General features: G+C 29.2%; 1 protein-coding gene across 2 annotated transcripts in view; it reads left to right on the forward strand.

Annotated features, from left to right (window-relative positions):
* Positions 1 to 5,984: 5,984 nt before the first annotated feature.
* Positions 5,985 to 15,304, forward strand: part of LOC110650912 (UPF0481 protein At3g47200) — a 51,924-nt gene continuing 42,604 nt past the window's right edge. Inside the window, exons 1-2 of one of the 2 annotated variants that reach the window (XM_021806060.2) lie at positions 5,985 to 6,116; positions 6,529 to 8,407. In XM_021806060.2, coding sequence (XP_021661752.2) covers positions 6,538 to 8,253 — 1,716 coding nt within the window. In that variant the 5' untranslated portion in view covers positions 5,985 to 6,116; positions 6,529 to 6,537 and the 3' untranslated portion in view covers positions 8,254 to 8,407. Of the gene's footprint in view, positions 6,117 to 6,528; positions 8,408 to 15,304 lie in introns of those variants that run through there. The other variant, XM_058154372.1, reaches the window with a different exon arrangement.

A 15,304-nucleotide genomic window follows, 5' to 3' on the forward strand; every position in this document is an offset into this window, starting at 1 on the left:
AGAGATCGAGTTAATTAGTCCTTCAATTGGCCAATCAACATTAAATATGCTCCACTCAAAAACAAATTTTAATCAATATTTATTTTTTTAATATTTGTTTTGATAGCGATCAAAGTAAAATTTATTTTCAAAAAAGGATCTAACCATCTTTTTTACTATTTTTTTAAACGAAAACAACTTTTTTACTATAAACCAAACAAGATTTAATGCAACAAATCCTACAAAACCATTACAAAAAGATGACACCGATCTTCAAGATGAGATTATAAAAAGAAATTTTATTTCCATAGCGACCGAGTTGTTACACTTAGGGGTAGCCACGGTCTGGTTTTGATGGTCAAAACCGGAACTGGCTTTGAACCGGACTGAAACCGTCCTTCTGCGATTTGGTTCAGGTCCATATTTTTTAAGAATCGTGAACCGGCGGTTCCGAACCGGATTGAACCTATGATTTCAAACCGAATTAAACCGACGATTTCGAACCGGCGATTTAAATATAAAAAAATTCAATAAATATGTTACCTCACTCCTAATTCATTTATATATATCATTAATTCTCTACACAATTATTCTCTGTATTTTCTTCAATTCTTAATATTTTTTTTAATTTTTCTCAAATTCTTTAAATAATTATTTTATACACTTATTTTAATTTCCAATACTCTCTCAATTTTCCTACTTTATTATTTTATATACTTACTGAAATTTTCAATACTATCTCAATTACTTTGATATTACTTTAAATCCTCAATAAAATTTTCAATACCCTCTATTTTAATTTTTTTTCTCTTTTATACTTTTTAATTATCAATGATTATATAATTTTAAAAAAAAGACAAGTAATAGAACTAGAATTTTTATTTTTTTAAATCCTAAAGGGATATATAGGCAAAATTAAGTTCATACACTTTTTACTAATTTCTTTAAAAAAAATTAATTTCATCTTTAGTTTTTTAATCGGGTTCAAGTTTTTATTTATTAAATTTTTCTTAAAGATAAATTTTTTTCTTTCTTTTTTTTCTTATTTTATTTTGATTGAAAGATTTCTAAAAAAAATTAAAATATTTTTACAAATATAACTTAAATTTTAATCAATAAAATTTTTCTCTAATTTTTTTTTGTCTAAGCTACCCTTAAATCATCCCTAAACCGCTTCCAAACTGTCAATCAAACTGTCTTGAACCGTTCTTTTTCAAACCGCCCTTCAAACTATTTTAAACCGGGGCTCAAACCAGAACCGTCGGTTCAAAAATCGTCTTTCAAACCGTCCCCTGGCGGTTTGATTCAGGTTCATGATTTCATTGAACATAAACCGGCGGTTTAGCAACCGTAACCGGTGGTTTCTGAACTGTGGCCACCCCTAGTTACACTTACACCATGAGTTTTTTTTTTTTTTTTTTAAGTAAATTATAGGTATCTTGCAGTTTATTAGGCTAAGCCTGCTTGCGCTGGAAAGACTCATTATAAATTTCAATGCTACAAAAATTGACTAAGCTAATATATATATATATATATATATATATATATATATATATATAACACATTACTATAGACACCTATTTTTTACCCATTTGAATGCATACTTTGTAAAGATAGTGAGGAGTTCTATAATGAAAATAATACTGGATAGTGAGGTATCTTAAAACACTCAGGAGGCTATGGAATAGCAAGAATATTAATAAAATAATTTTATATTTTAGGAAATTAAAAAAGTACTCCCATGAGGGATTTTGTCCATTCACAAGGATTAAACATTTGACTTTACTTAAAAGAAATAGAATCTTCTACTTCTCGTACTGTTAGAATTATGACTCAAAATCCTAGTGAGATTTGGAAGAGACCTTTTCATATATAAGTAGAACTCTTATTTTGGTATTATCCCTAAATTGAGTGGGACTCTTAATCATATTAGAATTAAGAAAATTAACACTATAAAAAAGAGAATGGTAAAAAAGTTATTTATCTTTCATCTCATAGAGTGTTATCACCCATTGCAGCGAAAGGGTTTGCCAATTACAGAGGATTTGGCTTTGCCCACTGATGAGGGGCTCCTACCTATTGCAGTCCCAAAAAGGGAAAGAGACTTCTGCCTAAAGTGGAGAAAGGCATAAAATTTAAGAGAGAGTAATTTTTCTCCATTGGTGAGAGAGCTCTTGCCTATATAGTTGAAAACACCATTTGTGATGTAACCGTTAAAATAGTAAATATATTATGTTATATCTATAGGAGACTGAGAGTGACTAACTAATATATTTATTATGAGCAATTTGATATAATGTGGGTTCTTTTGGGTGTAATTGGGTTGATGGATAGTATAGGTTGGAGTTTGTAATCGATGATTTGTTATTATTGATAGTAAAAGATGACATGCTCGTGGATGTAGCTCTATGTGGAGAGGATGAACCACGTAAATATTATTGTTTTGTACATTTACTTTTTTTCTTTACAGTTTACATGTTTTCGCAATACACAACACGTACCAATTCCATTGATACACCATGAAATCTTTTATTAGTGTAGTGTGTCGGCAGATAAGGATAAGATTTTAAAGTATTTGTATAGTAATTTGATTGATAAGAGGAGCACGCAATTATAAAATTTAAATTTTATCAACAAAGGTTAGTTGGATTGGTAAGACTTAGTTAGTATTATTATTAAGTTGAGAGTTCAAATCCTATTCATTGTCCTCCGTAGTAGGTAATCTACAAATTTTATTGTAACTCTTTAGTGAGGTTGGAAGTCAATGGCAGCATCGCATGCATTTGACCCCACTAAATTTTTTTTTCATATATATTTTATATTATTGACTTACTTTGAATCCATAAAATTAAAAATTTTGATCCTACAAAATACTTAAAATTTTCAAAGGAGGAGCTACTTGGTTCATATCATTTCATTATAAAAAATTTAACAACCCCTCTAAGATTTGTTGGATTTTTCTCGAAAAATTAAGCAGCAAAAGTTATTATTTTACTTTTGTTGACTGAAAATTAGTTTGTAATTTTTGAATTCCATAAATTACTAAAATTCCTCTTCATTTCATTTTATGTATATTATTTTATTTCATAAATTTTAATAAATCAATCGTGTACAAATTATTTTAATATATTTAGTTTCATATCAATTTAATATGTATTAAAATTTTTATTTTGTTTCAATCCATTTACTTTGATATTATTTTAATATAATTGCATTTACGTATTTATTAAATTTCTTATTGAAAGAAAACTCTTAATTATATAGATGCATTAAAAATTTTTTTTAACGCTTTTAAAATATGAAAATCTGTCAACAACAATTATAATATTTTTTTAAATTATATATATTTATGTGCAAATGAATTGATTCCACAAATTAAAATTTCTGGCTCTATCACTGTTGGTGGTATATCCTTACTCCCAACTGGAGTCTCTCTCCGCTAAACTTTTAATTACTAAAGAAAAAAAAAATTCTAAGTGCCTTGGTCAAATAAGTTGTCTGTCATATTAGAAAACATCTGAGGTAGAAAGTTAACAAAGAAAATTATTAAATAGACGATAAAATAATATTTAATGTCTCTAACAATTATCAAATGCTCATTAGGTTATTAATTTGCGGAGCAATTGCTTGCAATAATGCACACAAGTCTTCGTTGAATTCTTGTAATATTAGATCGTGGCAATATTTTTACTTAATTAAATATAATCTTGTGGCACATCAAATTAATTAGTGTGTCTTGAAAGGTGAAAGATTTTATAGGTAAACTGTGTAACAACTTATTTTCTGTCGCTAGTGCAAGAAAAAATATGATAATAAAAAATTATAGTGAAATATTTAATTTTATTTTATTTAATAGAAATAAAAAAAAAACTTATATTTCATGAAAAAAGCTCTTATTTAAAACACTAGACTCATTTATTTTTTCTACTTCGAAAATTTTCAAGGATAAATAATATTGGTTAAATATTTTTAAAGAAAAAATAAATATTTTTATTTTTTAATATATTTAATTTTAAGACGTAAAAATTTCTAAATCTAGAAAAATAAATACTTCCATTTATAAATTAAAAATAAAGCACCATATAATGTTGTATTTTTTTACATGGTAATTTTAATATAAACCAAAATAGAAAAGATATAAAAATAGCACTTCAATTGGTCAATCAACAGTAAATATGCTTCACTGAAAAATAAAATTTAATCGATATTTATTTTTTTATAAATTTAATTTAATAGTCATCAAAATAAAATTTATTTTCTATTAAAAAAAAATAAAAAGACAGTTACACCATGGAGTATTTTATTAGTGCAGTGTGGCCCAGAATGAGGATTATTTACATTAGGGGACAAAAATGAAATTGTTACGTTAGACTTGGGGCTTAGGGGACCATTCTTTGATTTTAATCATGCTACATTTATTTACAGAAAACGAAGACTTCTTTCCCATTGGCTACTGTTTTTATTTAAAATAAATAAATAAATAAATAATGCCAAAAAATTGCTAAATTTATTAGTAGCTATAATACTAATATGTGACACATGGGTGTTTTGAAAGGTGAAAGACCTTATAGGTGTAAACGCTATAACAACTTATTTTTTGTCGCTAGTGTAAGAAAAAAAATTTTTAAAGGTAATAAAATATTTTATTTTGTAATAAATAATCATATAATATTATATTGTATATATTAAAAAAGATAAAATATAAATATTATTATTATATAAAGAAATATGTTTCAATATTTAAATTAATTTTTTTAATAGGCCTCATATTTATATTCAGTTATAATGTATTTAGGTTTTATTTTTTTATATTTGGATTTGTTAGGAATAGATTGGAGATTTTATTTTCAATATTAAGTCTTCCTTTCTTCATTATTCAGTCTTGTTTTCTTTTCTTAATAAGGTTTTGTTTTGTTTTTATATTTTGCAGTATTTAATAGATTATTTGATAATTCAAAAATTATTAACTTTTTTTAATTAGAGATTTTATATTTTTAAATATAAATAATAATTTTCTATCAATAAAATCTATTAATTCAACCTGTTTCTTTATTAAAATTTGATAAGTTAAATTTTTCTTTATACCATAGAGATAGTATATTTTCAAAAAGATAGAATTATAAAGTTTTTTTTTTATATTCAAAATAACTGAAATCAGATTATTAAAATTCGTCAAATTTAAGTAGTTTTCCACCTATATATCGATTATGACTTGATAATGTTCATTAAAAAGAATCTACACAAAAATCTTTTCGGATTTTGACATTTTTGTCCACAATATTGTTTCAATATTGAAGTCATTTGGATTTTGACTGAATCAAAATAGGAATGAAAAAGGTCAATTTTTTACTGTTATTTGATAAGTTTAGATAATGTATAATCAAGTTTTAATCGAATTTGAGTTTTACATATTTGATATTTATTATTTAAAATTATTTATATAAATATTTAATTAAATATAAATTAATATATATTTTTAATATTTATAAATTTTTATATATTTTATTTTATATTAAATAAAATTTAAATATTTTATGAAATTATTAAAATTTTAAAATATAAATTATTAGTTAAAATAATTTTTTATATAAATTATTTTTTTAAATAATAATAATTAAAATTTAAATGAGTTCAAATAATTAATAAATTTTAATAAAATTTATAATAAATTTAAATTTTAATAATATTAATTAAATTTAAGTACGATAATTTTTGTATTATGTTATCTAAAAGAATTTAAAAGAAAAAAAAATTTACGGAGACAAAAATAATAAATGCTTCATTGGTCGGTACGTGGGAATATATATATATATATATATATATATATATATATATATATATATATTAAAGTAGCTTTAGAAAGTTTGACGTAAGCATTCTCGTGGTTCGCAATCTCCAAGAGAGAGAGGGGCTATTTAATATATTGCTATTAAAATATAATTGAAAAGAAATATATATATATTTTTAATGCTGAATTTCAATATCAAACGGGGTAGAGTGAGAGAGGAGAAGGCAACTATAAATACAGAGGTTTGGGGAAAGCAAATTGTAAGCTGCAACAAAGGCAAGTTGTAGTGGCATATAAGACCAAGAACTTTGGCAGTCTCAAGTCTCCACCAGACAACCATTTCTTTTAGGTAAAGATAGAGTTTCTTAATTTAGCAATTTCTTTAATTTTTATTTACTTTAATTTTGCCATGTTCTTGTACTCTAGCAATTAAGGCTTTGATAGCTTTTTCCCTTGAAGGGTTTTTCTTATTTAATCACAACTCATAATAAATCTAAGATACTGAATGAATATATTCATTTATTAAATATATAAATCTCATACATTTATATTTTGATTCATGATAAATTGAGTTCATGAGTGATTTTAATAACTATAGATATGATATAAAAGGGATAGAAATGCCGATGTAATTCAACTTTACTATTTTTCTTTTTATTAAAATAATATACATGGTTTAACACTAGATTAGTGGTGGATTTTTTTTTAACAATAATTTTCTTTTATTAAAATTATTCTTTTATGATAAAAAAAAAATGAAGGTGAGAAAGATGAGTGGCCATTACCATGGAAGTGCCTCATGCAATGACGAAGATATTTCCAGACGTTGCATCTACAAGGTACCAGAACCACTCAGAAAGGTAAAAGAAGAGGCCTATGCTCCTCAATTAGTTTCCATAGGCCCTCTTCGTAGAAATAATATTGACCAGTATAAATCTCTGGAAAAGATTAAAGAGGAATATGTAGAAGCTTTTCTTAATGATAAAAACAATAATGGGGATCAGCAGACGTTTCTTGACATCATTAAAAACAGAAAAAATGAGATCAAAGAATGCTATGAAGACCTCGATTTAGATGATGATGATGATGAGCTTGTGAAAATATTTTTAGAAGATTCTATCTTCATCATTGAGCTCTTCATTAGGGACCATTGGGAAGAAAAATATGCTAAAGATTTCATAGTAAGTACACCGTGGCGGAGAAATGTTATAAAACAGGATTTGATTTTACTGGAAAATCAAATACCGTATTTCATCCTTGAAGATCTTTACAACCATGCCTATCAAGGTCAGCCATTATACCCTCCTTTTTTGAATCTCACCGAATCATATTTTTCAAATTATATTGAAGTTCCGAAAGAAGAACAAATCGAGGTTTCACGGGATTGTTGGTCCTGTTTATATTGTTTTTGGTTCACTCAATGCTCCCGCAGTGTAGAGTCCGGCCAGAATCAACAAGAAAAGGAGTCCAGCCAGAATCAAGAAGAAAATAAGAACCCTCAACCCATGCACTTCACTGATCTGTCTAGATGTTACCGATCTCAGAAACATCCGTCATCAGCCAAGAATCAACAAGAAAAGGAGTCGTCCAGCCAGAATCTAGAAGGGGAGAACCCTAAACCCTTGCATTTCACTGATCTAATTAGATATTACCGGTCTCAGAAACATCCCGAGAATCAACCAAAAGAGGAGTCCAGCCAGAATCAACAAGAAACAGGGCAGTCCGGCCAGAATCAACGAGAAATGGAGGAGTCTGGCCAGAATCAACAAGAAAAGAAGATTCCTCAACCCATGCGTTTCACCGATCTGATTAGATGTTACCGATCTCAGAAACATCCGTCATCAGCCAAGAAGCAAGAACCAAATAGCGAGCCTCCTCCCCAGCATTGCATTGAACTTGGTAAATATTGTCGCCAATCTCCGAAGTCAAACAAGAAAAATGCTAGATACCTAGTTTCTGCAACCAAGTTACATGAAGCTGGAGTGACGTTTAAGGCATCTGAAGATAAAGATGCGTGGCCGCTTGGCATAACGCTCGAAGGAGGAGTATTGAGCATGCCAACTTTGAAAGTTTCCGACTCCACGGAACGCCTATATAGGAACCTCATGGCTTTCGAGCAATGTCACTACCCAACAGAAGCTTACATCTGCAACTACATTAGATTCATCGATGAACTGATCAACACTGAAGATGACGTGGACTTGCTCATTGAGAAGGGTGTTCTTGTTAATAGCCTTGGCAATAATGAAAAGGTGGCCAACCTTTTCAATGATCTGAATAGTGGAATCGTAAGAGCAAATTTCTGTTACGAAACAATTTTTCAACGGCTGAATGATCACTACGGGACTTGCTGGTACCGAGCCGTCGCAACCTTGAGACATGCATACTTCACCAATTTTTGGAGGGGTAGCGGAACGGTATTCGCATTCATACTCCTCATCCTCACTTTGATACAGTCCATACGTTCCCTCATGGAAATATTTTAGTTTCAGAGTTTGTGTAATTTTTCTAAGTGCCCCCCTACATTTGGATTGCTTTTTTTTTTTTTTTCTTTTTTTTTTCTTTGCACTTTATGTTTGGGCTGCTAGCTTTTCTAGTGTATTTTGGCTGTAATCGAATAATATTTTCTGTTAATTTGCGTTTGAAAGTTTTCAAATCCGATTATTAAATATAAAATTAATTATATATTAATACCTTGAAAAGAAGAATAATATATTATTATAATTAGTAATTTGATATATTTTATAAATAATTATTAAATAAATCTAATTAATGTGTAATATTTTAAAATATTTAATTAAAATTTTAGATTTTAAATAATAATATTTTATAATAAAAGAAATATTTAGAATAAAATTTTTCATAATGATAAATTTATTTATATGAATGAAAAAAAATTATATATTATAAGATTTTATAAGATATAGAGAATATTTTATACTTTTATGAATATTCAATAATTCAAGTTAGAAAAAATAAATTATTTAACACATTAATAAAATAAATTATTGACATCATTAATTATTAAAGTCACACACATGACAAAATGAACAAACTTTAATTTATTTTTCATTTAATCAACATTTGCCGCCAAAGCCAAAATTGAGAGATAACACAGTTAGAACATACATTACATGATGCATTAAGATAAAACTAGCTTTAAGCCAGTGATATTAGAATTATTTTTATAGTTAGGGCTTCGAGTTAGAATATCCCTTCATGCCAAATAAAAGAAAAAAAAAATCAACAACCTGTCTTGTACAAAAGAAATGAATTAGACAGATCATGCATAAATCAATTTCTGATATTTTATTTCCCTTTTTTCTCTCTCTTTAACCCTCCAAGAAAAGTTAGGAAGCTTATACAATTCCTGAGATTCAATGGCATACTCTCTTTCTATGGAAACAAAATGGGCCTATTAATAATTGATAGACTACATGATAAGAAGCAATTTTTTTTTCCACTATAAAAATGATAAAAATTAAAATGAATAGACTCAAAGACTCAAAATTGAAACTTCTCCATTCCTTGTACTTCTTAAAGATGGTGAAAGACCAATTAAGCTACATTTTAATTGGCAGGGTCCATGTCAAGCTTCAAGCATATGAAGGTTTTCTGGTACTTACCTGGTTTTGCGGTACTTAACCTTTTATTTGTCCCCTTCAGACGTTCAGGACAGAAAATTGAAGACTTTGGTCCAACTTTCGCTCAACCACTCATCCCCATGATGGAATTTTACCTAGACAAATGAAGGAAATTGTTCTTAATCAAACATAGTACCTGTTTGACATTGAGTTTGGAAGATTCAAATTACTTTTGTGAATAAAAGTATCATTTTAGATGCTGTTGAAAAAAGCAGTTTGAAAAAAGTTATTTTATTATTTTAGTATTCTTGTAACTAAAACTTATCAAATTTAATTTCAAATTATTTTTTACTACTTCTAATTAGTATATTTAAAAAAATAATTTTTTCAATAATAGTTTCAACAGTAATATCAAACAAGCCTGTAATTAAAGTATTAAAGTATAATACTACAAAACATTATATAAAGTATTAATCTATTGCTTCAACCCAAAAGAACTTATCAAATTAATTTTATGTACAATTAGGAGATATAACAATTCATGCATAAGAGATTATTAGGTGCATCCAGTGCATATACATTATCTCTCACAATAATGTAAGACCCACCCTTCATATTATAAGCAGAGTCCACTTACTTTTTTGTAAGAGAGAGAGTATTGTTCCTGTGTGCACCGGGAATATTTTACGATCTTCAATTCCTTCATGCAGACTATTTTTCATCTTTCACTAAGGTTTCTATGGCTTCCAATGTCCGCATAACCAAAGCAGCAAAGATTCAGCACTATTGACCCAAATAACTCTGGATAAAACATTTAAATTTTGATAACTTTTGATTTTTAAAGAAATAGAACGGTTTGCAGACAAGTGATATCAATGCCCATGGCATCCTAACAGTAAATATATAGAGCAAACTAGTAGGATATCAAGTTTAGAAAGTAAAGTGAACTAATGACAAACAGGCAAAACTCTGGCATTCTAAAACATCAATATAGGGGTAGAGCATAGTTTTCAGAACCAAACCGGTCCGACCGGTTTAACCGTGATCCGGACCACTGGCGGGTTCAGTCTGTTTAAGTCACGGGCCACCTTCATTTTTAAAGGAAAAAGCGCCTCCTTGCCTGTTGCACGTGTCGATTGCATGACCCGTGTGTGGGAATCACAGAGCCTTTCTAGTTTCCACTAAACCAAGCTGTACTTGATATTAAGGGAATGGATAATTTATTTAATGTTAATTTAAGTTATTTAATTGGTTTTCTATTAAATTATTTTTTTATATCACAAAAAGTATATAGACTTTTATCTAATGTTATAAAATTTATTTTTCATTGATATTAAAATGATTATTATAAAATTTTACTCTAAATATTTCTTTTACTATAAAACAATAATTATTTATAAAAAATATCAAACTATTAATTGTAATAATACATTATTATTATTATTATTATTATTATTATTATTTAAAAAATTATTAATTTTGTATATATTAATATTTATTCAATAGTATACCTATTAATTTCTGCTTCGACTCCAATTGAATTTTAAACGCTTAACCTTCTACTTTTGCAGATTTAATAATGGGACTTGGGCTTAAAAACCTTGGGTAAGAAAGATGTAGCTGCTAGATCTGGTAAGAAAAAATGGTGCCATCCCTACGTTGTGATTAATCAGGAATGTGGCATGTCAAGGTAGAATTGCTACAGGTTAAATCATCATAGCACCTTTCCCAAATGTAGGATTTACAAACAAAGCATAAACAACAGCCACTTCATACCATAAAAAATCTGTTTCTCTTGTCAAACAGCAAAAAAATGAATCTTTCTTTAAAACACTTCAATCTTACAATCAGGAAAATTTTACCATTTTTATCATAATATTCTGGCAACCTTAATTTGGTATTGTAATTTTTAACTAATGAATCTCAATTTCAGTGAGCGTAACAAATCTATTTAGGCTTTCTATATCCTCAAGCCTTTTACTTTAGTTTTGTCAACAAATGCATGCGCCTAAACATGGTACTCAACTCAACTCAACTCAACTAAACCTTTATCCCAAAGATTTGAGGTCGGCTATATGGATTCACTTTCTTTACTCTAAACGATTTTGGGTTAAATCCTCAGAAATGTGTAATGCTTCTAGGTCATGTTGTACTACTCTCCTCCAAGTCAATTTAGGTCTACCCCTTTTTTTCTTTCTATCCTCTAACCTAATGTGCTGTACTTGTCTAACTGGAGCCTCCGTATGTCTACGCTTCATATGATCAAACCATCTCAATCTCCCTTCTCTCAACTTATCTTCAATTGGCACCACTCCTACCTTTTCTCTAATACTCTCATTATGGACTTTATCTAGTCTAGTATGGCCACTCATTCACCTTAACATTCTCATCTCTGCAACTCTTATCTTAGACGCATACGACTTTTTCAGTGCCCAACACTCACTACCATATAACATAGCCGGTCGTATGGCTGTACGGTAAAATTTTCCTTTCAACTTATTGGGAATTTTATGATCACATAAAACTCCCATAGCATGTCTCCACTTCAACCATCCGGCTTTAATCCTATGACTAACATCCTCCTCACATCCCCCATCTACTTGAAAGACTGAGCCTAGATATTTAAAGTGATTACTTTGGGACAGTACCACTCCATTTAAATTAACTCGTTCCCTATTACCAGTTTGGCCTTCATTGAACTTGCAATGCATGTATTCTGTCTTCGTTCTACTTAACTTAAAACCCTTTGATTCTAGAGTACTTCTCCAAAGCTCTATCTTTCTATTGACTCCTTCTCGTGTCTCATCTATCAGAACAATATCATTCACAAACAACATGCACCAATGAATACTCTCTTGTATATGTTTCGTCAATTCATCTAAAACTAATATAAAAAGGTAAGGGCTTATGGCTGATCCTTGGTGTAATCCAATTGAGATCGAAAAATCTCTTGTGTCCCCTCCCACTGTGCGCACAATAGTAGTTGCTCCTTCATACATATCTTTCAACACTTGTATGTACCTAATAGATACCCTATTTTGTTCTAACACATTCCATAAGACATCTCTTGGAACACTATCATAAGCCTTCTCCAAATCAATAAAAATCATGTGTAGATCTTTCTTCACATCTCTATATTTCTCCATCAAGCTTCTAATGAGAAAGATCGCTTCCATAGTTGAACGACCGGGCATGAAACCAAATTGATTGAGAGAGATAGAAGTATCATGACGTAGTCGATGCTCCACAACTCTCTCCCACAACTTCATAGTATGGCTCATGAGTTTAATTCCCCTATAGTTTGAACAACTCTATATGTCTCCCTTATTTTTAAAAATAGGTACTAAAATACTCCTCCATTCATCAGGCATTTTCTTTGAGTTTAGAATCTTATTAAATAATTTAGTTAACTATGCCATTCCCATATCTCCCAAACATTTTCACACTTCAATTGGTATTTCATCAGATCCACAAGCTGTACCCACTTTCATTCTCTTAAGTACTTCCTTTACTTCTAAAAATCTAATCCTTCTAGCATAATTCACATTCTTTTCCATGCGCCTAAACATGGTAATGTAGAAAAAAAAAAAACCAATAGATGACCAAGGAATTTTATGCAGTTGAGAAAATGAAATAATGAATCCATGTATGTGACAGAGCATGGGCATCATACAATAGGTGCATACCATCCGAACAAGATAGTTACCTCAATCATTAGCTTTGAGATGGTAAATATCACCAAAGTGGGAATGCTGAAAAACCATAATTCAAGGTAGCATCAAAACGCCATCCTGTAAAGTGGAATAATCCCAAGATTAGATCAAAACAAAACCAAAACATCCTCCCTATATTTACATTCCAGGAAAATTTTCTTTTCAAAAGAAATAAAAAGCCCAATATAATTAGAGTCTACAGCAATAATCCTTCCATCATATATCCACCATACAAGATATCATCATTGTATGACCTTCATCTTTTTAACTACTGGCTAGATCAATTTTAAATAGGAAAAGGAGCAGGAAAAAAAAAAAAAGGACAACATGAGAGAAAAAGGACAAGATAAGTATAATTCACTTTTCTTATATGTAAAGTAAATAGGAATTTTAAGGATGAATCTGTTAAAATCTTAATAAGAATTTAACTTAAGCCACAAGTTGTAGCTTATTTTGTGAGGAAAAAAAATTTTGGTAGGCCGAACACATTTATCCTATAAAAAGTTCTTTTGTTGGGTCTTAATTTCCCTTCCTCAATTTTAAACCAAATAAGTCATAATTCTGAATATTTTTTGTTTCCTAATCTTTTACTCATCCTTACCAAAACACAGCAATCTTAAAAGTATTCCCAAACAAAAACAACTAAACCTTAGTCCCAAACTAGTTGGGGTTGGTTATATAGATCTTTTTTGCCATTTAGCTATCAATTCTGCAGTAATATTCAAAAGTTGTAAATATTTAAATACAACTTCTCTCCAAGTCATCTTAAGTCTCCTCCTTTCTCTTCTCACTCCTTTCACACCTAACTTATCACATTTCCATATTGGGGCATTCAATGCTCTATATTGGACATGACCAAACCATTGTAATTGATCCTCTCATTTTATCCACAATGTATGGTACATGCATTATTAGGCGGATGTGGTCATTCCTAATCTTATATATAATTGTAATACCAAACATTCATCTTATATATGCATTTCTACCACACTCATTTTGCCGATATATTGTACCTTAGATGCCCAGCATTTAGCATTCAATCTCATAAAATATAGTTAGCCTGAACACAATTTTATAGAATTTACCCTTCACTTTGTCAGGGATCCTACGGTTGCAAGCACATCTGTTCGCACTCCTCTATTTCATCCATCCTATTTTGATCTTATTATCCTATAAGTTAAAACAATATGCCCAAACAATGAACTTAAATACGTAAGAAGTATCTAAGAGAGTTCCTCTGTCTTCCTTGCTTTAGTTTTCCTATTTTGAATGAAATCTAATCTACTTCCAAGGCTAATCTTACTCTAAAAAGTATTATAGATATTAAGTATTTTTGCTCTTCCTAAAAATTATTGTCATGTACACATTAATGTTAGCTTTTGTCAATGCTAACAACATTTATCATCCTACAATATATAAGTTATTCTTTAAAAGAAAAATGACAGAATTCTGTTGAAATTTTTGTGAAATGTTGCAAAAGCGAGCCTAGGTGTACACCTTGCACCTTGCTAAAGGTGCACCTTGAAAAAAGGCATGTGGCTCTTGAACATTGTCTGCCTTTCAATGATTGAGGTGCTATAAATTGGGACCTTATGCCTTGCGCCCAAGGCATCGTTGAAGCATGCCCTTAACAAATATGACCTATACCATAATTACTTGTAATGTGGTACTCTCGAGTCATGGTACGAGTACGTGGTACATGGTATGCCACGTAATAAAATACAAGGTACATAGAGGTAGGCTTCGTTGGTACACCAATTCAATTTGTAATACATTTAGTTGATATACCAATTTGATTTAGGATACGCAAGTTATAATTATTCAATACATGATTTATTTTTTTAATTTTATTTAACATAAAATGTTTATAAAAAATTAAAAATATTAATTAAATGCAATAATTTTTAACATAATATACATATTGTTTAAAATTTTTAAGTTATTTAATTATTATTATTATTATTATTAAAATAATATAATCCTAAATAATTAAAAATATGATTAATAGTTAGAAATGTTTATATTTTATAAAAAAATTTAATTTTTTACTAATAAAATACTTATTTACACTCCCAAGACCAAGACTACACTGCCACCTAACCCACTAACATGTAAACCCAAAAGCCCCACTTTATCTTTTTGTCAATATGCTTCACTTTTAGTCTTTCAAAATGTTCTTATTCACACAGTTGTTAAAGGCATGCCTAAGGTGCGCCTCAAGCACCAGGCGATGGAGGCTC

This window comes from Hevea brasiliensis, chromosome 10 (assembly GCF_030052815.1).
Source record: "Hevea brasiliensis isolate MT/VB/25A 57/8 chromosome 10, ASM3005281v1, whole genome shotgun sequence".
Taxonomy (NCBI): Eukaryota; Viridiplantae; Streptophyta; class Magnoliopsida; order Malpighiales; family Euphorbiaceae; genus Hevea; species Hevea brasiliensis.